The sequence below is a fragment of the Fundulus heteroclitus genome, unplaced genomic scaffold (assembly GCF_011125445.2).
Source record: "Fundulus heteroclitus isolate FHET01 unplaced genomic scaffold, MU-UCD_Fhet_4.1 scaffold_491, whole genome shotgun sequence".
NCBI lineage: Eukaryota > Metazoa > Chordata > Actinopteri > Cyprinodontiformes > Fundulidae > Fundulus > Fundulus heteroclitus.
In genome coordinates, this window is record NW_023396914.1 from 1 (window position 1) to 25,709 (window position 25,709).

At 43.8% G+C, this 25,709-nt stretch overlaps 1 protein-coding gene and 1 pseudogene across 1 annotated transcript; one reads left to right on the forward strand and one right to left on the reverse strand.

Annotated features, from left to right (window-relative positions):
- Nucleotides 1-224: 224 nt before the first annotated feature.
- On the reverse strand, nucleotides 225-12,966 carry LOC118560854 (annotated as a pseudogene).
- Nucleotides 12,967-14,331: 1,365 nt separating this feature from the next.
- LOC118560850 (interferon-induced protein with tetratricopeptide repeats 1-like) lies at nucleotides 14,332-24,948 on the forward strand. Its single transcript, XM_036132365.1, has 3 exons — nucleotides 14,332-14,346; nucleotides 16,644-17,602; nucleotides 24,435-24,948. The coding sequence occupies exons 1-3, from the start codon at nucleotides 14,342-14,344 to the stop codon at nucleotides 24,770-24,772; spliced, it is 1,302 nt and encodes a 433-aa protein (XP_035988258.1). The 5' UTR covers nucleotides 14,332-14,341; the 3' UTR covers nucleotides 24,773-24,948.
- Nucleotides 24,949-25,709: the final 761 nt, after the last annotated feature.

Sequence of the window (25,709 nt, forward strand, 5' to 3'; positions counted from 1 at the left end):
TTAACAAGATGTTTGTGACTTAAAATAAAACCTGTGATGGTTTATACCTTCACCATCTGAGGGTTAAAACTGTTGAAGAGGAGCAAAATGCTGCTGAAATTTAAATCAGTTTGGGAATGACAGCGGCTCAAAAGCTAAGAGTTCATCCTGTAACCAGTGGGTTGCCGTTTCAAACCCCTGCTCTGACACGTCTCGGTGTGTGTGTGTGTACTTGTTTATCTAACTTTAACAGACCGGGTGTTTTTACCCTTCTTCTAAAGACCAATGATCTCTATGGGGACCTGAGTCCACATATGGGTAGAAATAAAAGGTAATAACGTATGTTAGTGTGCCGTTTCTGTGAAAACGACTCTTCGGGCCTTACGTGGAAATATCCGTTCATGTTGAGGCCGATGATGCCGAAGTGGTAGGAGCGCGACACGTCGGGAATGATGCACTCTCTGCCTTTCCTCTGCTCCGGCATCCTCATCCACATGTCCCAGTCCCAGAGCTGCAGCAGCAGGAGAGACGTGCAGAAAAATTAGCCTGTTTTCTGTCTAACAGAGCTGGAAATGTTGTTTATTATGTATCTACAGGTAAAATTTTATTTAATCTCAGCAGACATTGTAAAACAGCAAAGCTGCTAAATTTGTTTCAATAATAAAAGAAGTTTTAAATATTCTTTCGCTTTGCAGATTCAACTGAATTTCATTTCAAAGAAGTTAATCTTTTTAAATCTGTTATTTTGTTTTAAATATTCCTGAAGAACTTCCACTTCCTGAGCGACTGACCTTCTCTGGGGTCGGCCATTTTGGCTCCAGCTCGTCTTGTAGATGCTCTTCTTCAGCACCCAGCCCAGACCGGGCATGCTCTCCACCCTGTAGAGGAGGGCGGGGTCCTCGGCGGTGTGCTCGTAGCCCTGCTCACAAAAACAGTCAGTCAGTGACACCTGATCAAACAAAGAAGGTTCAACACACCTGGATCTAGAAACAATGCGGTGATTCAAAGAATGTGGATCAGACAAACTCAGCATCAGCGTTTAATGTTTTAAAACGACTCAAACGTTCAGTCCAGGTCAACCTGCCGACGCCTCCGTCAGAACATGTGGGGACTGACCTGGTCGTTCCAGGCGGAGATGCAGTACAGGCTGTCGTCCTGATCCAGCAGGTGGATGGTCTGACTCAGGAAGCTGTCGGGGAACACAGGAGTCACACATGAACCGGACACGGAGACACGGTGGACAGAGATGTTCCTGTCATGTCCGTCACGTCTGAGCCGACAGGAAGGCAGGAGGACTGACCCACACGGAGCAGAGCAGTTTATCTGAAGGAGTGACCGGGAGAACCGCCTTTGGCTGCAGGACATGCATATTTAAACTGTTAGGTCTGGACTTTGACTAGGCCATTCCAAACCATCCAGTATCATCTCAGGCTGCATGTTCAGAGACGTGTTCCTGCTGGAAGAACCTCCACCTCAATCTCAGGTCTTCTGCAGCCTCTATCAGGTTTACCTCCAGGATTTACGCCCCCCCCCCCCCCCCCCCCCCCCCCCCCATCACCTCTGACCTGCTAGTTTTGCATCTTCTGTTCCTCCTGTAGACCTCAACGTTTAGTTTTGGTCTCCCTGAGCAGAGCACCTCCTTCCAGATGTTTACTGGGGTCTCCTCTGGCTTACAGGGAAACCTCAGACAGGACTTTCTTCTTGCCATAGAGGTCAGGTTTGAACAGTGCAGTCATGTGGACAGATTCTCCACCTGAGCTGCTGGTCTCTGCAGCTCCTCCAGAGCCACCATGGTCCTCCTGCTTCTCTGATCAATGCTCTCCTGGTCCAGCCTGTCAGTCCAGGTGGACGTCCATGTCCTGGTAGGTCTGCAGGTGGTCCATCCTCTCTCCAGGTCCAGATGATGATCAGAGCTCTGGGAGGTTCTGTAGAACCTGACCTGCTGGAAACTGGACCAGAACCTCCTCCCTGACCCGTCTGCTGGTCTCCATGATGCTGGATGTTCTCTGAAGAACCTCTGAGGAGTCTGACTACTTTACTAAAGCTTGAGGGGAAGTTTGTGTTCCTGGAAGCAGGTGAAGGTGGATGGATCCCAGTTCTGCTGAGGTCCAATCAGAAGCTGCAGTTTGTTCTGCTACAGCCACAGTTTAACAGAGGAAAGCTGGAGAGCAGAGCGGTTCCAGCGCTGAGGTTACGCTGCCACCTAGTGGACACTCCGCAGACCGTCCATGTCCCTGAACAGAACCGCCTCCTTCTCCGGCTCCTCAGACGAAGGACTCACCTGAAGAAGTCCACAGAGATGTCCAGGTCCTCCTCCAGAACGATGGCAAAGCCGGCATCCTGCTCAGAGAAAAGGTTCTGTCATGAGACCGGACCTCTGCAGAACCAGCAACACCTGATGGTGCAGACACTTACAGGGTGGAGGTTAAAGGTGGCCGTCAGACTCGCCTTGTAGTGCTGAAACCAACAGAAAACCAGCTGTTACAGAACCAGAACCAGAACCAGCTGCTTGGAGCTCTGAGGGGGGGGGTTCTGGTTTTACCTGGGACACGCGGGGCGTTCTTGATGCTGATGGGTGTGTGCTGAACGCCCTTCAGCCCGAACAGCTCCACCACGTCCATCGGCTCCTGATCCAACAGAGAAAACCTCCGGTTAGATTCTGCTGCTGCTGTTTGTTCTGCAGGACGGGAAGTCGACCCGACCTGCAGCCGGGCGGGTCCGACGTTCGCTCCCAGAACACAAATAACACAGAGCTAAACGACCCAACCATATGTAAGGTAACTGTCAATATAAACTTATGCATAGATCTCTGAATTTTAATCCACTTTATTTATGCATCACATTTAACAACAGTGAAAGTTTCCAATGTGCTGCACATAAAAAAACCAAACTAAAAAGGACACAGAGGACCACACGACTACACGGTTAATAAAAGTGGAACTTAAGACGAGACTTAAAACAAAAGTCTGGGGCCAAATACAGAAAACTCTCTGTCCCCTCTGGTTTTAGGCACTATTAGCTGAAGACGGCCCTCAGACCTCAGAGCAGAGAATAAATCTGGAGGAGGTCGGTGATGTTTTTGAGGCAATCCTCCCATTCAGGGCTCTAAACACAAACAATAAAATGTTAAAATCAATTCTAAAATGAACAGGGAGGCAGTGGAGAGACACAAGAATTGGTGTAATATGATGTTTTCTGGTCCCCGTAAAAAGACGAGCCGCTGCGTTTTGACTAACTGCAGACGGGAGAGAGCTCGTTAGCTAATGCCTGAATAAAGTGCTGCAGTCCAGACGGCTAGAAATAAAAGAGTATAAAACCTGCTCAGAGAGGTTAAAAGATAAAACGGGTTTATCTTAGATAAAAGACGGAGATGATAAAAACAGGATTTTAAAACACTGTTTTTTTGTTCCTTCAGTTTAAAATCGCCGTCTATGGCATACAAAAAGTCAAATTTGTAAATATAAGTGAATAACGTGAGTAAATTTAAGATTTGTAACATTTTCCTGGTTGCCCAACTCATACAAACGTGATGCACCAGACGTTACGACTACAAGTAAACAAAGTTACAACATTGCAACAATACAAGTATAAATCACAAAATTTACCAGTAAGAAGCTACAGCCCCTGAAGAAGCTGCCCCCCCCCCCCCCCCCCCCCAGTAAGGCGTATAAAACAGCTTCATCAGGGGCTGTAGCTTCATACTGGTAAATTTGTGATTCATACTTCTAATGGTTGCAAAGCTGTAACTTCTACACTTATATTCTCACAGATGAAACACCTGATGTCACACCTCTGCATGAGCTGACAACCAGGAATAAATATAAATCTTAAAGTCTTTCACCTTATTGACGATTCAAAGACCTACACATATGTTCATATTGACCGTTATCTTACCCCATACAAAAAGAACTTTCTCCAGCTATCTTCTTCCTGACTGATCCTCTGAGCTCCTGGGAGCAGCCTCTGGTTCTACCGAGGAGAACCGGTTCTGGTACTGCAGGTTCTTAGAGGTTTATCTCAGCTTGTGGGATCTCAGGGGTTTCCTAACCACAGGTTCTGATGTTTGAACCACTTTGTTCTCCCTGAAACCTCGTGACCCGCTGCTTCACTGAGCTGCAGCCAATCAGAACCCACTAGGCCCGTTCCTGGCGCTGTGCGTCGTTAAATGATTAAACGTTTCTAAACGTGCGTTCCTGCATCACTGAACGCTGGAAACAGGCGAATACCTCGTAGTACCCGTCGATGAAGACGGTGATCATCTGCGGGTTGACCCCGTAGGCCGAGAGGAGCGAGCGCAGCATCCTGCAAACAGACGACAGGGAGGTTCAGGAAACGGGCGGAGCCGGGGCGACCCGACACACGGAACCAGAACCAAACGGGTTCTGGGGGGGCGTCTGCATCTCACCGGTACAGGTAGTTGGGTCTGTTGCCGGCGATGACGGCCACCGGAACGTTGTAGACGTTGTTGTTGGGCAGCTGGAGGCAGAGAGGACATGCGTCAGAACGATGGGCGGATCCACCTGGTGGTGGCGCTGCAGAGCTGCAGGGAACATCAACACCCCCCCCCCCCCCACCCCCCCCTTACAGGATCAGGGTTGAACTCGATGGGCGCCGGGTCCTTGCAGCTGCAGATGCTCCCGTATCCTTCCACTTGCTGCGCAGAACAACTTCCTCCTCCGGTTGAGCCTTGGTGTCAGCCCAGTGGCACTCGGCCTCTGTGGGATGAAGAGGAGGAAGAGGAGGGCGAGGAGGGAGACGGAAGGAGAGGAGGATGAGGAGGAGAGGATGGAGAGGGGAAGAGGAGGGAGAGGATGAAGAGGAGGGAGAGGATGGAGAGGAGGATGAGGATGGAGAGGAAGGAGAGGAGGATGAGGAGGGAGAGGATGGAGAGGAGGAAGAGGAGGAGAGGATGAAGAGGCGGGAGAGGATGGAGAGGAGGATGAGGATGGAGAGGATGGAGAGGAGGGAGAGGATGAAGAGGATGGAGAGGGAAGGAGAGGATGAAGAGGATGGAGAGGAGGATGAGGAGGGAGAGGATGGAGAGGAGGATGAGGAGGAAGAGGATGAAGAGGATGGAGAGGAAGGAGAGGATGAAGAGGATGGAGAGGAGGGAGAGGATGAAGAGGATGGAGAGGAAGGAGAGGATGAAGAGGATGGAGAGGAGGATGAGGAGGGAGAGGAGGATGAGGAGGGAGAGGAGGATGAGGAAGGAGAGGAGGATGAGGAGGGAGAGGATGGAGAGGATGAAGAGGAGGGAGAGGATGGAGAGGAGGATGAGGAGGAGAGGATGGAGAGGAGGAAGAGGATGGAGAGGAGGATGAGGATGGAGAGGATGGAGAGGATGGAGAGGATGGAGAGGAGGAAGAGGATGAAGATGGAGAGGATGGAGAGGAGGAAGAGGATGGAGAGGCTGGAGCGGATGGAGAGGATGAAGATAGGGAGGAGGGAGAGGATGGAGAGGATGGAGAGAGGATGAAGATGGAGAGGATAAAGAGGATGAAGATGGAGAGGATGGAGAGGATGAAGATGGAGAGGAGGATGAGGATGGAGAGGATGGAGAGGATGAAGAGGATGGAGAGGATGAAGATGGAGAGGATGGAGAGGATGAAGATGGAGAGGAGGATGAGGATGGAGAGATTAGATCAGACGTCTCTCAGACTGCAGAGCGTTCTCTGCTGATAAAATGTGCTTAACGTATTTTATCAGCCAATCCGCAGCATCAGGAGGTGAGTCCAGATTTAAATCAGAAGACCCGGTTTCCTTCTCCAGAACCACCAGATGATGAAACAAGCCGAGCCTGGACCGGGTCCTCTGATACCTTCAGCGGCGGTGAGCTGGACCTCGGTCTTCAGCAGAACCGGGTCGCCCCATGTGGACAGAGCTGGAGACTTGGAGTGCTTCTCTCCGAACACCTGACCTGCAAAAACAGAGAGGAGATTCCTGACCCGTTCTGCCCCGCGGTTCTGATCACATCACACAGTGAGGAACCCACGTGAGGGACCCGACCCGATCCACCTGAGACCGTTCTTGCCCGCGGTTCTGATCCACATCACGCCACAGTGAGGAACCCGACCCGATTACCACCTGTGACCCGTCTGGCCCCGCGGTTCTGATCCACATCACACAGTGAGGAACCCAGAGGAACCGATCCACCTGTGGACCCGGTTCTCCACACAGAGAATCTGGTTTTCAGACCGGATTCATCTGCTTCAAACCAGAACTTAGCGGTACTTGTTGGTTCTTTTTGGTCCGATAAACAGAACTCCACGGCCGAGCCGACCCGATTAGTTGTTCCTCCGTCTCCCATCAGAACAATAAACTCTGGACCTCAGCTCTGATTTGGGTTTGTGAGTCACAGAAGGAAAAAATAACGTCTTTTCTAAAGGAGTCGTTGAATTCTGGAGAAATTCTGATCTGAGAATCTGGGTCGTCTCTCTGCAGCAGAGCGTCAGACTGGACCCGGACCGGATCAGAGCCTCATGGATACCAGAACCGCTTCCCTTTCTGCGCTGCAGCCGGAACATGAATGTGCTGCTAAACATTAAACTGTGATGAAGAACATTAACCGTCCTAATAATTATTCATCAAACTAACAAAAAGTTCTGCTTCATTTCTTCTGAAAAAAGCTTCAACCCTCCTGGGTCCAGAATCTGGTTCTGAATTTGTTTTTTATCATAAAACGTGCATAAAACTCGTCGATTTTATGCAGTTTTCTTTCTTATTCAATCTCTTTACCTTATTTAGTCCAATCACAATGAAAACATCTGACTTTACGTTTTATTGTTTTTCACCGGGTTAAAATATTTTTTTCATGGACTTTAAAATCTACCGAATTTTCAGCAACTTTACACAAAACAACAAAAAATTTATCGGAATCGATTTTGCTGGAAATATTTGACCATCAGAGGTTCTGATGAAATCTACCCAAAGATTTCAGTTTCTGTAGATGAGAAAGATAAAAACTGGCATTTAAAACGTTACAGAAGTCTGAGTATTCATGCATATCTCATGTAAAAAGTGAGAACAGTTAATTATAAAAATGACGTTGACACATAATGCGTCTATTTTTTGGATTTAGCAACTGACTCTATCTGCTCCTTAAATTACATTTATTTTATTTAATATAGGAGAAGAAACAGCAGCATTATTTTATTCCTCAGCCTTGAGTCTTTGGAGTTAGTTTAATTAATTTGGTTTAACTTCAGAACCGAGCCGCTGTAACCCAGATAAACCACTAGGGGGCGCCTAATCACACATAGAGACTTTATTTAAAATCCTCTAACAGGATTTTCAGACCGCCTGGTGCTGTAAGGTCATTAGAACCGTGATGCTGGTTCTGACCCGTCTGGTCGGTCCAAACAATCAGCAGAAGGTTCCCCTCTAAGCCCAGAACGGTTCTGACCTCCTTTCTTCACCACCAGGGTCCACATGTCCCTCCAGCTCAGGTTGAGGGACGCCTGGCTGCCAAAGCTCTTCAGCAGGTCCTTCGCCGCGTCCTTCAGGTGGAACGTTCCCTCGTCCTGCCGAACAGAACCGGACCGCTCAGCAGAACCAAACCCAAACAGCCGGACGCACCTCTGCAACCTAACACACCCACCTTGATGGTGAAGATGAGGATGCGGCCACGGGTCACCATGTTGAGGAAGAGGATCATGGCGTCGTCCTCGTGGGGGGAGTAGGTGTCAAAGATCCGCTTGGCCATCACGTGACCCTGAAAGGGAAAACCGGGCCCGTCAGAACCCAGTTTGGGTCGGTGGGGGTGGGGGGGGGGGGGGTGCTCACCGTGGCCTGGTTGAGAACGATCACATGGATCCCTCGGCCCTGCTCACGCATGTCGTCCTCCAGAACCTGCAGGCAGGACATGGTGTGATGAAGCGGGTCGGACCAGAACAGGGAACTTCTGAGACATTCTAGACCTCGGCCACTAGATGGCAGCGCCTGCTCAGATCCTCTGGATCAGAACCTTTTAACCGATTTATTCTACAGAACTTCATGACCCAAACGACCGAAGCTTCTGCCTCATCAGGGGTTCTGCTCGGCCAACGCCTGCAGACCTTCCTGTGGAGGCAGCAGCACCAGCAGAACCAGCAGCACCAGCAGCACCAGCAGAACCAGCAGCACCAGCAGAACCAGCAGCACCAGCAGAACCAGCCGTCAGGTCCAAACTGAGACCCAGTCTGGGTTTGGTGTCCCATCAGAACTGAACCGGACCTCTGATGTTTCAGCTCCGTGTGACAGAATCCCTGCTGCAGATCAGAGGACAAGTCTCACATGGCAGCACTGTAGCTGTGCAGCAGGAAGGTTCCGGGTTTGAATCCCAGCCTGGGGTCTATCAGCATGGAGGTTCTCCCTGTGCATGCAGGGGTTCTCTCTGGGTTCTCTCTGGGTTCTCTCTGGGTTCTCCGGCTTCCCCCCCACAGTCCAGAAACACGACTGGCAGGTTAATATTCTCTATAATCACTCTGCAGCTCCCCGTCTCTGAGCCAATCACCGCTGGAGATGGGAACCAGCAGCCCACCCCGACCATGCAAGGATTAGATATAGATATAGATAGAGATATATATATATATATATCTATATAGATATATATATATATATATATATATATATAGATATATATATATATCATATATCTATACATACTATATGCTATATATATAGATATATACTATACATATATCTCTATATAGATATATATAGATATCTAGTCTCTATCTATATATATATATCTATATATCATATATATATATATATATATAGTATTAGCAGGTTTGTTTATAAGATATGAACATCGTGGGAGCATAAATGGGCATCATGAAACAATATATCAATAATAATCATAATGTCAATCTCTGGCTATGTTTCTGAGCTGGCATAATAATAATAATAATAATAATAATAATAAGAATAATAATAATAATAATAATAATAATAATAATAATTATTATTATTATTATTATTTATTAATGATATTGATACTAAAATAATACTGAATAAAGCCAGGTGCATATAAACACACATTATGATTGGATTAATTGATTTTGTTCCTATATAAACGGGACAATCCGCTTATTTAATCTGAACAAATTTTTATCCGATGGTGAAATTTGTGCATGTAAACATATCTATTAACTCTAATGTGAAATAAGGAGCGCCGTCTTTCATCTCTGACTGAAACCAAGAGTTTATCTGCAGACGGTGCAGCTGGAGGCAGGAACCCTGTTTTAACACCGAGAACATTAGGAGAACAACGCAGAACCATGGAAACATCTAAATGTTCTCCGAAGCCGTCCTCAGACGGTAAAAAGAGCAAAGGTGTCTCACCGTGGTGCCGTCCACGGCCACGTAGACTTTGGAGCGGCTGGAGTAAACCTCGATGTCCAGGACTTTGCGCCCGCTGGCCGGCCGGCGAGGAGTCTCCATGTTGGGAAGAACGTCTTCTGCAGGAGACACAACGTTAGCCGGTAGTCATGGTAACAGCTACAGAGGAGAGCCTGGAATCTACCCAGCAACCCTGGAATCTACCCAGCAGCTCTGGAATCTACCCAGCAACCCTGGAATCTACCCAGCAACCCTGGAATCTACCCAGCAACCCTGGAATCTACCCAGCAACCCTGATGACAAGTTCATCAGCAGCAGTTTCTCCTCCAGAGGAAATAAAATCACTCCGTTTCACTTCCTTACAGAGTTTGGAGCAGATTTAACGTTTGAACTTCCTGCCATCTACAAACAGAGTAGGAAATTATTCCAGCAGCAAATCACGTTTTTTTTCCTTCATCTGGGCTTTCGGCAAGTTTGCATTGCTGCAGGGAACTCCAGCAGGGATGTTAGAGCAACACCTGCTGCCTTCAGGACGCCGTCTTCTCCAGGAACGTCCATCATTAGCTACGTTTACATAGACAGAAGTAATCTGGATAAAAATGGTGAAAAAAGTGAACAAGCCAATCGGAATTAAATTATAATCTGAATAGATGGGGCGGTTTATGCCGACTGATAATCTGATCAACGTTCATATAATCGTTAGTCAGGATCAAGTTAATCCCAATGTGGTGAAAACGTGACGTATTTCCGCAGAAACACGTCGGAAAGCAAAACCGTCGAAGCTTCTGATAAAAACGTTTCTGTTCTAAAAAAAAATAAAAGAGCTCAAAATTGTTGTTTTACTTTGTAACGTCTAAACTGTAATTAAAACATTGTGTAAATCCAGCCTGGACAAAAAATTATGAAACTGCTTTGTTTACGAGTTTTAGTTGTTCAGCAAAGACGAAAGTTCTTCTTCTGTGTTTTTTTTTTTGGAGGGTGGTGATAACTGCATGTCAGAGTGGTTCTATTCTGAATAAAGTCAGGTGCATAAAAACACACATTAGGATCAGAGTCATTGATTGTGTTCCCATATAAACGGTACAATTCAATTTTTTAGTGTTTTTTAATCCCAATAATTTCAAATTTCAATCCAATTGTGAAATTTTGTGCGTGTAAGCAGAGCCACTGGTTCCCCTTCCAGGGCCGGGGTGAGGAAGAGGAGGGTGTGGCTGATGCAGCAGGAGCAGGAACCATCGGTGGGTTAACGCTGCAGAGAGGAACCAACGAAGAAGAAGAAGCTTTTTCTCACCGTATTCCTGAGCTGCAGCGTCTTCATCAGCAACTCTGCGGGTGTCCAGAATCAGCTTGATGTTGACGATGACCGTGATGAGGAGGAAGAGCACGGCGCCGGCCTGCGGATGGAAAACAGCTGAAATCTGCCGCCACAGAACCTGGAGACCTTCCCACGGTTCTGTCTGGATGGCACCAGAGAAGAACCCAGACCGGGTCCTGAGGGCAGTACTGACCCTTTAATCCGACATACAACAATAAAAACTAAGGTCCAGTCTGACTGAACTCCAGAACCATGCGGTTCTAAAGGCCTGAAACGGGTTCTGGATTCAGAACCAACTCACAAACTTTTTCAGCTTTCGGATCTGAACCGGTTCCGGTCGGCCTCAGTTTTCCTCACTTTGAATTAAAGCATCAAACGGAGCTCTAAACATGCAGGTTCTGTTTTCCTGCAACGCCCATATATGGTCAGGAGGAACCTTGATTAAATCTGTTTTGATTGCTGGACGATAATTCAATAACAGTATATATCGATGATAGTAAAAGTCAATAAAAAGTTCAATAGAATAAAAGTTTTACATTCTAGCCATTAAGGTTAACATTACATCATTAGATCCTACCAGCCAATCACAACGCAGACCCAGGAAGCTCCGCCCCTTCAGAGAGCATTTGTTCTTTTTTTTGTTTTTAAAAACTTGCAGTTTTGGTAAAAAGTTGGTAGAATAAAGGGTTGAGTTTGACTGGCTTCATGGGGAAAGCAGCAGACACGGAATGGGAAGGTTGTGGGTTTGATTCCCGCCTCCTCCTGCCACACTGGCCTCTGGGCACAGGACTAGCTGAATGAGGTCGGTGTCACTAGAAAAGCTCCGTCCTTCAATCATTCATCTACGAACATTTCTATAACTATCGACATGGGTTCGCTGCTTCAGCAGCTTCAGCAGCTTCAGCCCCGTTTCACCGCTTCCTTCATACCTGAAAACGATCCAAACGCCGTAAACACCGGTAGGAAAGGAGCGCTTAGCGGTTTGAGGGTTCCCGGCTGTCGTGCACATATTCTGGTTCCTCTTAAAGCAGAGGAAACGCAGCCGTCCTATCAGCCGTAGACGCCTTTTAGTTATTTTATCCATAAAGCGGCCATAAAGGTGCAGAAATCATGGGTAGGAAGGCGCACCTGAGACCCTGAGTGGCCCAAAAACAGCCACAATTAAAGCTACGGCAACATTTTAATGACTGCATTCATTTTTACCTTTTATTTAGAAAGAATTCAGATACAATTATCATTATTTATTTAAAACACGCATTAATGTTTCGTGTTCTATATATTGTTTAAAAATAATGGACTTTTAGTGTTTTTAAATGCAGACGGTCCCAGCTGCAGTCATAACACCGTAGGATCACTAATCCGTCATATTTTTGGTACGTAAACCGATTCATCGTTTATTTTCCAGGAGATCACGATATATCGATATATCGGCATCAACATCGGCATCAACCGACGTCCGCCATTTTTATAGATGCGGGTCTCGGTCCGGCAGTGAAACTGGGCCGATAATAACAAACCACATTTATTTCCATCAGCGCTGTGGGAAGTTTTCCTGGAGCAGAAACGTAAAGTCAGCTTAAAAAATAGATTTAACATCAAAAAATTGGAGTATTTGGTTCTGTTAGGTTCTGATATCGGCCCAGTCTGTCATATCAGAACATCTCTGCTCTGCTCCTGTGGTTTAATGACTCCTGGAGACAAATGGTCCTGAAAGCCCACCTCCCACCAGGAGTGAACCGGGTTCTGAACAGAACCGGACCCGGGCTGTGAGGTGAGATGATGATGAAGCTGGACTCCACCAGAACCCTACAGGTACCATCAGGTCCATCTTCTCCTGCTCCAGAGGTTCTGGTTCCTGCTCTGAGGATCCACCACTCTACCTGATCAGCTTCATTTCTTCACGACAGAACCAGAACCCTGCCCGTCCAACATGTGTTCATGCAGAACTCTGACCTGGAGCCAGACCAGAACCACACTGACCTGACAGAACCTCCGCAGGCTCCTCCTCTGGGTCAGCCGGTACTTCCAGGTCAGGTACCAGCTCCGCTGCTGCCGCGGGATGAAGGGCTTGGCCCGGGGGTTCGGGGTCCAGGTCTCCATCCCGGAGGCCCCTCCTCAGATCCACAGCACCAGCCCCCACACTCACCCACGCAGGGGCCGCCGTCACATGCTCACCTGGGAGGGAAAGGTCACGGAGAAAGTTGAGGGACCGCTGCCGGTTCGGTTCTGACTAAAGTTCGGTAAACCCACAGGTTCCTCCCAGAGGCAGCTTCTGCTTTCTTCATGTCCGAGTCAGCGTGAAGGCTTCACGGAACCGCTGGAGCCGCTGGATCCCGCAGCGACATGATGCTACCTGTGGCTCTACTGCGCAGCCTCTGTTTACTTCCGGGGTGTTGGCGCTCTGCTGCCCCCTGCTGGCCGGAAGACACCGCGGCGGAGAAAGAGCCGCGGCGGGACGTCAAATAACTAATATCTAAATATTATATTATAATATTATATTTAGATAAACATTATCTAAGTATTAACAACATAAATAATCTCAGATAGTAAAACCTCCTTCTGATCAGTCATTCTTCGAGATGGTCTGTTTTTCAGAGTTTTTTCTTTGTTTCAAATCTGCCATCAAGAAGTTTAAATGATGCACTCTTATGTGTTTCCTAATGTCAAAATCAATCTCTTCTCCAGAAATGCCTTCTTTATGCCAATAACTTATTTTAAATTTATACCAAAAATCTATTCCTACATAAAGAAGCACAACATCTATGCTGATTTTAAATCGTTGCGCTAACATCACCTGAAGAAAACATTTGTTCATATTAAAGGCGGAGAAAATTTGGGAACTTATAGTAAATTTGTAATATAATTGAATTTTCGTGTGTTTTTGTTTTAAAAAAAATATTTTTAGAAAATATAAATAGTTAATTATTCAGTGTTATGTTGCCCTTTATGTTCATTTTCTTTATTTTCTTTATTCTTCCATATATAAAAAAGCCAGAAAAAGGAAAGATAATTTTAGATTTATTACAAAATTAGCACCTGTATAATGTTGAAACTTGTTGGTTTGCACTTCTCGATCACCGTATAAAACAGCTTAGAGAGTCACAAACATTTTTCCATTTCTTTTATCTTATCAGTTGTTAATAAAATGGATTTGCTCATCACTCTTAGTTCTAGATCTGTGACCTGATCTAGAGGTCAGATTTGGAACTTTGAGCTTGAAGTTTGAGAATCTGTGATCAACCTGCAGTCCAACAGAGACATAAAAGGACATCGTTCTGGTTGGTCTCAATTTAAAAGACCAAAGATCCAACTCTTTTTTGTGCTTTTTGAAGCATAAAGTAATTAAATACGGCCAGTTGATGAGCTCCACCCGGAAACGGGGAATTTGTCCAGCTCACCAGTCAAAGGCCACACAACCACGACCCTTCCTGAGCAGCAGACGGACATATCGGATCAGAACCCAAAATAAACAGAACCCTTATCTCTTTCTGTCTATTTATGGTGGGAATAAATCAGATTGTGAAGGTATGATCTTCTCAGAGGAACCAAGGTGTTGCTGTGTGTTTCTCTTTCCTCAGAAACGAGAGTTTAAACGTTCAGCTGGAGATCATTAACAGCAGGACTGAGATTAAACTTATTTATGGTGCTGCACCTACAGCAGGAGAGGATATATGAGAGCAGAACCTGAGGAGGCTTCATCCCACAGAGACACCAAACGACTGGAGGATGAGGTGAGTCGTTCTTTCAGGCTTGAATAATTATCTGTATGCAGGGTTTCCATGAGACAGCACAGGTCTGAACATTTGTCTCAGAACCAGACCAGTTTGTGTTCTGGGTTCCTTTAAAAACATCCATCTGCTCGTTGTTCTGGTGCTGAAGAAATGCCGGAATTAAACGTCTGACTGAACCGACACTGAGATGTAGTCCACATCGACCCCAACAATGATGCTGGAGACCGGCAGGATGTCAGTGAAGCCTCTGAATTATGTTAAAGGAGACATTAAAAGTCAAATAGCCACATTTAGCATTTTAAAGCCTGAAATTTAACCCAAAACTAAGCTTTATTCCAGCTTTTCCTCTGCTGACCTCAAATAGATCCAGTCTGACCAAAACCTGGTTATTTATTTCTGAGAACTTTTTCCAGCTGGTCCTCCAGTTTCTCACTGATCTCAAGAACCAGGAAGTTTTTATTTTATTTTATTTTATTTTTATGTTGTCAGGATGTACTCCGGCTTAGGAAACACTTAAACAATGAGTAATGGGCGCGGGTTATAAGCAGTGTTGTATAGGAACGAAGTAAAAATACTTCACTACTCTACTTAAGTATATTTTGGAGTACTTTATACTTTCCTCGAGTATACATTTTTTTGATAAATTTCACTTTTACTTCACTTTTTTTCAAAACTTAATTGCATACTTTTACTCCGATACATTTTCAATGTTTGGTTTAGTTACTCATTGCATTACTCATTGAGAGAGAGAAAGAGAGAGAGAGAGAAACGCAAATGTTTTGATCCCACCTTCTGATAACGTTCCAGGTGTATCTATTAGCAGGTTTACTTCCTGTAGGTTAACTAAGCCTGGTTTATCACTTAACCATGTTAGTATACACCCTCTTTGCCTGCACTTGGTTGTGTACAATTTTTAAGTGTATAGCACTGACCTTACTTGAAGAAGGAAAACTGAAAGCTTAGAAAACGGTTGTATTTTCTGTCTAAACTTGGTCTAAATTTCACTTGCACTTTGTTTATTTTATTTTAAGTGAATTTGACTTTCAAAGTTTACCAAAATATAAAAAATGTCATTCAAACTGCATTTGCTTTGTTTTACTTTTTACTTTTACTTTTCATTACATTACTTGAGTACATCTATTTTTACAGTAATTTTCATACTTAAGTACAAGACATTTCAGATACTTTAAGACTTTTACTCAAGTAACATTTCAGTCAGTTACTTGGACTTTTACCAAAGTCATATTTTATAGAGGTACCTATACTTTTACTTGACTCCGAGATTTCAGTACTTTATACAACACGGGTCATAACACAGTGAACAAGGTTTCCAGGGTTTTGTTTTCCACCTGTTCTTCATAACCAGGTAGCGTTCCAGACTCGGTGTTCAGCCGTTTGGATCCGACAGTCTCCTGTTCTGCCTCAGACGTAACAGGCTGACGTTTTTACACGTCTTTAAACTTAAACTGAAACTCTGCAGGACGCCATGCCTGGAGAACTATAGTTGGAGACCACTGATCTAATCCATCCCATAATATCTCTGCATGTTCCGGCTGGTTCTCCTGCAGGAAGGAGAACCTCCACCTCAGTCTCAGGTCTCCAGCCTCCAGCAGGTTTTCCTCCCACAGCATGATGCTGCCTCCTCCATGCTTCGCTGGTTAGCTTTTAACTACAGAGGCGTTTACCATGAAGGCCAGAGCTCCTTCTTCCACAGGTCTGCTTTATCTCCTGGCTAACTGCAAACTAGAAGACTAAAACCATGATTCACAGCTCTGGTCCACCCGGTGTTGCTCTATCACATCACAAAGACTGAAGCTTGTTGACAAATAATAATAATCTTTATTGTCATTGTGACTTACATTCCAGTGAAATTTGCTCCCTGCGTTTAACCCGTACCCTCAGGGAGCCATCTGAGGTTAAGGCGCTTGTTCAGAGTGGCAGTCTGTGGGAGTTGAACCCAGAACCTCTGCAGTTTGCTGCAATTTTTAAGCTCTTAGGAACCTTTTACTTTAAGGAACAATCAGGAACCGACTGTTTTAAATCCCAAATATTTAAAACTGATGATGATTTTTAGCCAGAAAACCAAATTACTAACAAGCCTGCAGCGTGACGGACTTTCTCAGAGCTTCAGAGCTTCAGATATACCGGGTACAACAAAAATAACCAAGTTCCTGATTTAATGAACACCTGAAAAATACAGACTTTCTCTCCTTGTTTCCAGCTTTCTCTGCCTGCAGCAAAATGTGAGTCACTTCTGCTGCTGTAGCTGAACTCTGTCATGTTTCATGTCCCACCAGTTCTGCTCAGAGTCTGGAGAACAAACTGAAGGCGCTGCAGTGCCACTTCACCTGGGACCTCGATCCCAGAAAACCCAGGCTCATCACTCTCCAGAAAATCCTGGAGGACATCGGCACTGATGAGGGGAACTTCTGGCTGGGTCCCATTTACAACCTGCAGGGGTTCATCCAGAACCAGCTGGGCTCCCCTGAAGAGGCTCTGAGCTCCTTCAACCAGGCCACTGAGACCTTCCAGCGGCAGAAACACGCTGATGAAGGTCCCTGGTTGATGGTGAACTTTGGCAATCTGGCTTGGCTGCACCACCTGATGGGTGAAGATGAGAAGAGTCAGGACTACCTGTCAAAGGTGGATGCTCTACAGAAGAAGAAGGAGGAGCTCCACCCAGAGGTGTGTGCTGAGAAGGCCTGGACCCTGATGAAGTTCGACAAAGAGAAGGAGCAGCAGGCTGCAGAGCTCTTCCAGAGAGCCATCCAGATGCAGCCAGATGTGGTGGAGTGGCAGAGCAGCTACGCCATATTAAGAGCAGAGGCCGTCAAAGACAACCTAAAGAAACTGTACACTGAGAAGTTGGAGATCCTGAGATCTGCCAAAGAACGAGATCCAGATAACTTATACGTTGCTGCTCTTTATCTGGAGGCAAGAGCTGCTAAAGAAGAACTAAGTCAGGGTGAACTTGAAATGTTTGCTAAGAAGGTTTTAAAAGCGCCAGTCAGCAGTTACAGTGGACTCATTCCAGTACTGCGTCTGTATAGAAACTACAAATCTAAAGATGATGCTGTTAAATTAGCCAAGGAGGCCCTGAGGACGCACCCTGACTCACGTTATTTAAAGAGATCTGTTGCAATCTGCTTGACGAGGAAGGTCCTTTCTCCAGAATACAATCCTGAAAGTCTAGCTATCCAGGATGTAATCGATCTGTGGGAGGAAGTGAAGGAGGCTTATCATGGATCTTCAACTAGGGAAGATTTAACTCTTGCAGACTTATATGCAAAGATAGACATAGGGAAAGCTGACAGGATTTACGAAGAGCTGCTGGAGAGACGATCTGGATCCAGCAGAACAACTGATGCTTTACAACCGTTATGCAAAATATCTATTCTTCAGAAAGGAGAAGGTCGAGTCTATTGAGTTCCACATGAAGGCAGCAGAGATTGAAGTAGAATCCAACAGTCGACAAAGCAGCATCACAGAGCTGGAGAAGACCTTAAAAAGAAATGAAGACCCAGAAATGTGCAGAAAGATCAGGTAGCTTCTGATCAGACTGGGAAAACTGGAAAATTAGCAGAGGTTTCATTTAAACATCCCATGTGATTTTATCTCTGTACAATACATTGAATGATAAATAAAAACACATTTTTATTGCATCCTTATGTTTTGAAAATCTGTAAAATAAAAGAGTTGACAATGAAATAAAAGATGTTTGTTTGATCTGTTGGTTGAGACAAACCCACAGAGACCTGCAGCCAGAGCTGCTTCTGCGAGGTTCTACTGGTTCTACTGGTTCTTCTCGAACTCACCGGATATAGAAATCCTCTCATAAAACGAGACGTTTATTTATTTCAGTAACTCTGTTGCTGAATAAAACACACTGTATAGATTAATCACAGATTGATGTTTTCAAGCCTCTATTTCCATTATCATTATTTTCTGCTTGCAGTGAATAAAAACATTTAAGATAAAATCCTTCTGTTAGTCTATAAATCCCTGAATTAGCTCCTAAATACATCACAGACTTGTTATCAGGGCATCAACCCTCCAGACCACTCAGGTCTTCTGGCTCCAGCCTGCTCTGCAGAACCAGAACCAGAACCAGAACCAGACATGGAGAAGCAGCATTTAGTTCCTATGCTCCACTGATCTGGAACAAACTCCCAGAAAACTGGAAAAGTTCCTTTAAATCAAGATTAAAAACACATTTGTTTAGGATTTTAACTGTTCTAGTTAAACTGTTTTAAACATAATTAGTTCAACTTTGTAGTCCAACTATTTTTAATGTTTAGTTTATATTCTCCCATGTTTTATTTTGTTTCTACATTTTATTCCTACTTGCTTTAATTCTGTTTTATATTCAATTCAATTCAATTTTATTTCTATAGCACCAAATCATGAAACATGTCATCTCGAGGCACTTTACAAAGTCAAGTTCAATCATATTATACAGATTGGTCAAAAATGTCCTATATAAGGAAACCAGTTGATTGCATCAAAGTCCCGACAAGCAGCATTCACTCCTGAAGAACCGTAGAGCCACAGGGAGAGTCGTCTGCATTGTACATGGCTTTGCTGCAATCCCTCATACTGAGCATGCATGAAGCGACAGTGGGAAGAAAAACTCCCCATTAACGGGAAGGAAAACCTCCGGCAGAACCGGGCCTGTAGTGTACATCGCTTTGAGTGGTGATTATGACCGGAAAAGCCTTCCTGTATTTTAATCATGTAAAGCACTTTGCATTGTTTCTGTCCTGAAATGTGCTATACTAATAAATCTGCCTTGCCTTGCCTAATGTGACATCATTATGACCAAAAAATATGAAGAATTATACAGAGATTTGAGCTCAGTGAAAATTAACATCTGCTTAAAGGAGACTTTTTGCAGTTTTAGATCTTTCCTTTGTGTTTCTACTGCTTCTAGAAACAGCCCAACCACAAAAAAACATCCAGCTGTTTTATTGGCAATAGGTCAAAGTTTTATTGGTATCTGGAAAACAGTCCGTTTCAAAAACCTCCAGAATATTACGTCACATTCGGCGGCACTGCCCCTCACCTTGCTACCCCCATGGAGCCCCGCCCACTTCATCAGCTGGTCTTACCGCTGTGTGAGCTGAACCATGGCTGTTCAGCATGAACATGATCTATTAGTTAGCACAAGCTAACACCAAAAACAGGCTACTGACAGCCCTTTGTCCACCGATTGCTCCAAAATACGGCACAGAATTAAAACCTAAACTTTCACTACGAAGCAAAGCGCCGTCATGCCTTCAACTGGCAACCCTATGCTGCATCCTTGCTGGTTGAGCTGAAGGCTCCACTTCTGCTTCTGTCTTCTTCTGCTCTCGGTGAAGACGGACGCTTTTCTTTCTCCTCTCCCTCCCCTGTTTCCCTGTTTCTGCTTCGATCAATCTCTTTGGAGCCTCTTTTTACACATCCTCCAGACTGTAATTTATGGACCTGGTCAGCTGGTCTCTCAGTGCAAATTTTCCCAACAAGAAGCCTGAGTAAAGAAGAGCCGTCGTGCAGCTGGACCCACGGTGGGAGGAGAATCATGTGTCTGTCCATTTTGTCAGTCGAGGATGTTGAAAATGCGTTCAAAACTGGATTTATGATAACAGGAATTCTGATAAATGAGCCTCATCAGACGGCAGATTCTAGTTTATTGATGACGAGGGTTGCAGCACACCACACGTTTCAGATTATTTACTAAAGATGTTGACATTGAAATATAATTTTCATTTTTCAGTCACAATTCTGATCTAGTTTAGTCTATCAAATAAAATCCCCATAAATTACAGATGTTGAATAAAACCAGGAGAAAGGAGATTGATGAGAGCAACATGAGTGAAACTTTAGTCAAATTAAGATGGATGTGAACAGAGAAATGGAGAAAAAAAACGGACGTTTGTTTTAATAAAAATAACAGAACATAATGGTATGACCAATATTTAGCTGCAGATGTTGTCTGCTGTGTGAAAAACCAACTTAATAAAACCTGGAACTTTTTTATGCTACAGCAGAAACTAAAAGGAAAAAATATCCAGAGAATCGTGATAATCACGATGAGAACAATCCAGTCATGTTAATAGAGCTTGAAATATGCTGTGTGCAAAGCAAAACAATTGTTATATTAAAGCACAATTATTGAATATTTTTCACAGAAATAAAGTGATGAAGACGTATTTGGAGCTGAGGCGTCTCTGCACTGGGGGCCAGTGGGGCCCAACCAGACGCTACGGTTAGGTTCTGCTGGAAACTGTGTGACAAACTAACGATGGTTGTCCTTGCTGGGTCATTGAAGGGTTGATGTGAAATGTTTCTATTTAATAAATTAAGATTATTAGCGAGCCTTTATTTGTAAATTTATCTATAAAAATCTAATTACATTTAGCTTGTATAAAATTACATTTCTAGTGCGGTGGTTTATGTTGTTTGTTTATGTTTCATTTAAAATTGATCAAATTCAGGTTGTATGCATCACAAAAACATTAATTGCTGCTGATAGGTGTTGAGTTTCTCTGCCTCGCTAAACTTATCATGCCAGAGACGCCACTGCTTTGGAGTCAAAAAGAGGAAGAAGAGCAATTAAGATGTTGGAGGTGGGAAATCCGGTTTTGTCTTTGACAACAGGAGAAAAGGAAGAAAAGCAGATGAGATGTTTCCTCACAGCTAACCAAAGTAGAAAAACCTCCATCATGCCAAAATATGAGGCTTTGTTCTTTATCTATACGTCTCGTGGATAAATCTATAATTTCTGTGTTTTTCGGCTGCTGCCAACAGTAACTGAGCAAATATGGACTCAGATTTTAATTGAGTCCATATTTGAGTCCTGATTGTTCCTGTCGGAACAATCAGCATATATCACATTAACTGATAAATAACAACCAGCTGATAGTTTTAAGCCCCCCCCCCCCGCCCAAATTTATAAATCCAAACAGAACCAACCAACCCAGAATCGTCTCCACTTTCTGGAGACAAGTTTCTCAGTCTGAGATGATCCAGGTGATGGTTTTGCTCATAACGAAACTGTCCTGTAAACTCTCAATTCAATTCAGTTTTATTCATATAGCTCCAATTAACACACATCATATCATCATCAAGTCTCTTTCCAAAGTCAGCTTCCATCAGATCCTCCAGGTTGGTGAGAAAGTTTCCTCTCTAAGGAAACCCAGCAGGTTGCATCAAGTCTCTCCAAGCAGCATTCACTCCTCCTGAAAGAGCGTAGAGCCACAGTGGACAGTCGTCTGCATTGTTGATGGCTTTGCAGCAATCCCTCATACTGAGCATGCATGAAGCGACAGTGGAGAGGAAAACTCCCCTTTAACAGGGAGGAGAACCTCCAGCAGAACCAGAACCAGGCTCAGTGTGAACGCTCATCTGCCTCCACCCACTGGGGCTTAGAGAAGACAGAGCAGAGACACAGAAAGCTCAGAAGCTCACATTGACCCAGGAGTACTTTCTATGTTAGAGAAGACAGAGCAGAGACACAGAAAGCACAGAAGCTCACATTGACCCAGGAGTACTTTCTATGGTAGATGGTAATTGAGGATGATCTGCTTCCCCTGATGATGTCACAGCTAACAGAACGCCAGACCAGGTGTACCTTCTATGGAGAGAAAAATGACAGAGAACAAAAAGTTAAAAGCTGAAATAACAACAAACAATGCAGATTGGAGAGCAGTAGGAGAACTCAGCAGAGAGAGAGAAATAGACCCTGATGTCCTCCAGCAGCCTAAGCCTATAGCAGCATAACTATAGAGGCAGCTCAGGGTAACATGAGCCACTCTGACTAGAAGCTTTGTCACAAAGGAAAGTTTTAAGATTAGTCTTAAAAGTAGACAGCGTAGCACTGATATATGATGGAGCTTGATTATAAAGAGTTTTATACGTTAGAAGAAGTCACGTTTAAACAGGTTCCGGTGTCAGAAAAAAACTTTCAACCAAACAAACAACAGGAGAGTTTTGTTCAATCTGAGTTTAGTTTCCTTTCCTGCCAGACAATAAGGAAACGAAAACTATTCGCTGCCACGTCTGACTGATTAAATGTGGTATTTTTACATAACTGTCTGATCACATGACGCTAGCATGAGAAACTCTGCACATCAATATGAGCTTTGTTCCTTTGTTCTTGAAACGGAGTTTCTTTTCTCTAGAAATGCAGCTGAAGAGAAACAGAGACTCAGAGTCGGGAATATAGCAGGTAAATAACTCAGAGTTTCAACAATCAGCACCAGAGCTCACATTCTATTTTATTTTGTAAAAAGATCAGCAGCCTGCTGAAGTGGACCAGCACCAGAACAGAATAGAACATTATAGAGCCGTCCTGTCGAAGGAAAAATTCAGAGTTTCACAGCAGCAACGGACCGTTTAGGAACCGGCTGATGTCCATGTTTTGTTCCTGTTTGAAACACCATGTGTCATTAATATAATTATTGCTCCTGTAAACTAAGAACCTGAAGCTAAAGTTTTACTTTTGTTTCTCTGGATAAGTTTCTATTCCGGTCAAACCAAAAGGTAAATTTAACCCAGCCTCTCCCAGACTGCTTTAACTGGTTTTTCTTCTTGTCAAACTTCATTCCACTGGTCTCTCTGACTTCATATAACCAGGTCCAAACCAGCGTCTGAGTTCAGACTGAGAACTTTCCAGGAGAACCTCTCAGAGACGCTGGAGAAGCTTCTAAATACACAAACCTTCAGAGACTGGCACAGAAAACTGCTGCAGCATGAGGTTAGTGATGGAATAATGGGAAATATTTGACAATGGATAAAGATATTCAACTCTTACTGTGTTACTTTAAATCTTTCTCTTCAGCCACATCATCTCTTTCTGTTTTCAGTAGTTTAAAAAAACTTGTGTATAAGTGAAAATTTTAAAGACAAAAGATTTTATCTTCTAAACAACAGTTGATCTTCAATGTTTTCAACCTAGGGCTGGACGATGATTCAATAACGATATGTATGGATTGATAGACGTATGGTTCAATGTACAAAACAGGAGTCAATAAAAAGTTCAATAAAAGAACAGTATATACTTTAACAAAGATGACAGTCACAGATCTATTGGGTACCAATAAAAGAACAGTGCATTCTACTTAATCATGTAGGATAATACTACAGTCATTGCATCCTCCCAACCAATCACAAACCCAGGAATGCTCCATCAACCTAGAGAGCAGGTGTTCTTTTTTTTTCTTTTTTTTTAACACCTACAGTTTTCGTAAAAAGCTGGTTAAATAAAGGGTTGTGTTTGAATCCATTTATTTAAAAATAGGTCATCAAGCAACAGCATAAAATGTTCAGGGCTGCACTTAAAATGTATATATGGAATTTTTTTGATAATTATCGATATCGAGCAATATGATTTCTATTTTATCAATATGCTTTTTTCTATATCGACCAGCTCTATTTCAACCCCTTTTCTCCATGTATTTGGGGATTTTTTAGATGTATTTTTCGATAAATGTTTAACAGGTTTAAAATTCTAAAAATTCTAAACAATAATAACTGAATTCCCCTCGTTACTGAATGAAGAGATGAACTTGCACTCAGCAAACAGTGGATCTCATGCACAGACATCTTGTCTCCTGGGCTCCTATGTCTGAGTGGTGTGAGGCCTAGTGACTTCAGAATAATATTTTTATTACAAAAGCTAATAAATAATAACTCCAATTCTTTCTCTTACCATAACATCTGGTGTCAGGTTTTTATTTCCTCCCTCTTTCTTGATACCTTCACAGCTGTCGTGTTAATCACAATTATAGTATTTTCTCTGAGAGTTTCAGAGGATATTAAAATCGACTATCTGATTACTTTTTATTTCTTTACATGATTTTCCACCAGTTCTACTGAGTCCACACTGAGAGGCCCGCAGTGCCAATTCACAGAGGACATTGAACCTGAAGACACAGCTGAGAAACCTGCAGAGGAAGCCCTGAGACAAACACAAGACAGAAGATCTAATGCAGAGGATCTGGCAAATAAAATCTTTTCTAAGGACTATAAACCTGACCAAAGCGAAGTCAATGACGCAATCAATCTCTGGAAAGAAGTTATTGATGCTGATCCTGAATTTTCTCTTCAAGATCAAATAACTTTAGCAGACATATATTCAAAGGTAGACAAAGGGAAAGCTGACAGGGTTTACAAAGAGCTGCTGAAGAAAAACAACCTGGAACCAGGAGAGCAACAGATGCTTTACAACCGTTATGCAAAACATATATACTTCACCAGAAATGAGAAGGTCGAGTCTACTGAGTATCACATGAAGGCAGCAGAGATTGAAGTAGAATCCAACAGTCGACAAAAAAGCCTCACAGAGCTGGAGAAGACCTTAAAAAGAAATGAAGACCCAGAAATGTGCAGAATGATCAGGGAGCTTCTGATCAGACTGGGAAAACTGCCTGAAACCCAGAATTAGTGAATGTCTGTGAAATCCTTCTATTCAGAGCAAGTTGTTAAAGTGACACCCCGGAAGTTTTACCCCAGTATTGGCTTAATTTGAGATATATTAAATGATTTTTTGGGTCAATATGCAGCACTAGGTGCATATCAATGCTCCATGGGGGCTGTCCCTCTCAAAAACTTGCCTATGTAGATTTAAAAAAAAAATATTTCAACGCATCCAGTCTGGCAGTGTAGCATTAAGAATTCCTGTCTTTCAAGATTTTACTTTCAAAAGTGGAGTCTTATTGCTTTGGCCATAATGCTGTGCTTGATTTATATATACTGAAAACTTTACTGGATGGTAGTTTGGGATTATTTCAAATTCAATGGACACAGGAATCGAAAGGTAAAATAGAAATAGGAGGGAAAACGTTAAGAGAGAGAGACGGTGACAAAAGGGTAGAGGAAAAAGTAAATGTAAGATAACATCCTATGAGTGTGTTTCTACACCTGCAGACAGATATAGAAAGAACTACAGAACAAACTGAAAAAGCATCATGGGCGCAAACAAAAACCAATCCTTACCTATGTAACTTGTGAGGGTTGGATCCTTAGCTGAATGGATCCCACCATTGTAGGTCACAGCAGTCTGAGCTCATTTCTGAATCTGCCATAACAAAAAAGCAAAACAGACATGACACCTGATGAGACACATTTTCTGTTCTCTGATGTAGGATTTAATCTGGGGGGGGGGGGGGGGTGTGGCCTTGTCTTTCCAAGTAACTCCATAACTTCTCTATCTGCTGGTCCAGACTGGTCTGCTATCAGATTCCAAAATGTGGAGGGAAGCTGTTTAATTTTGCGACAGTGCAGTCTTGCCAGTGGCCTTCAAGGGTGCTAAACCTGGAAGCTACAAGTCTAACGGCCCCCTAGTGTTAGACCCTCTTATTTCTCTTTTACCTTTCTTAGAT

What these genes read in the sequence shown, in the direction of transcription:
- LOC118560850 (XM_036132365.1), top strand. An exon ending in TTATCATGGATCTTCAACTA is followed by an intron (nt 17,603 to 24,434) that starts GGGAAGATTTAA and finishes AATTTTCTCTTC; the next exon opens with AAGATCAAATAACTTTAGCA.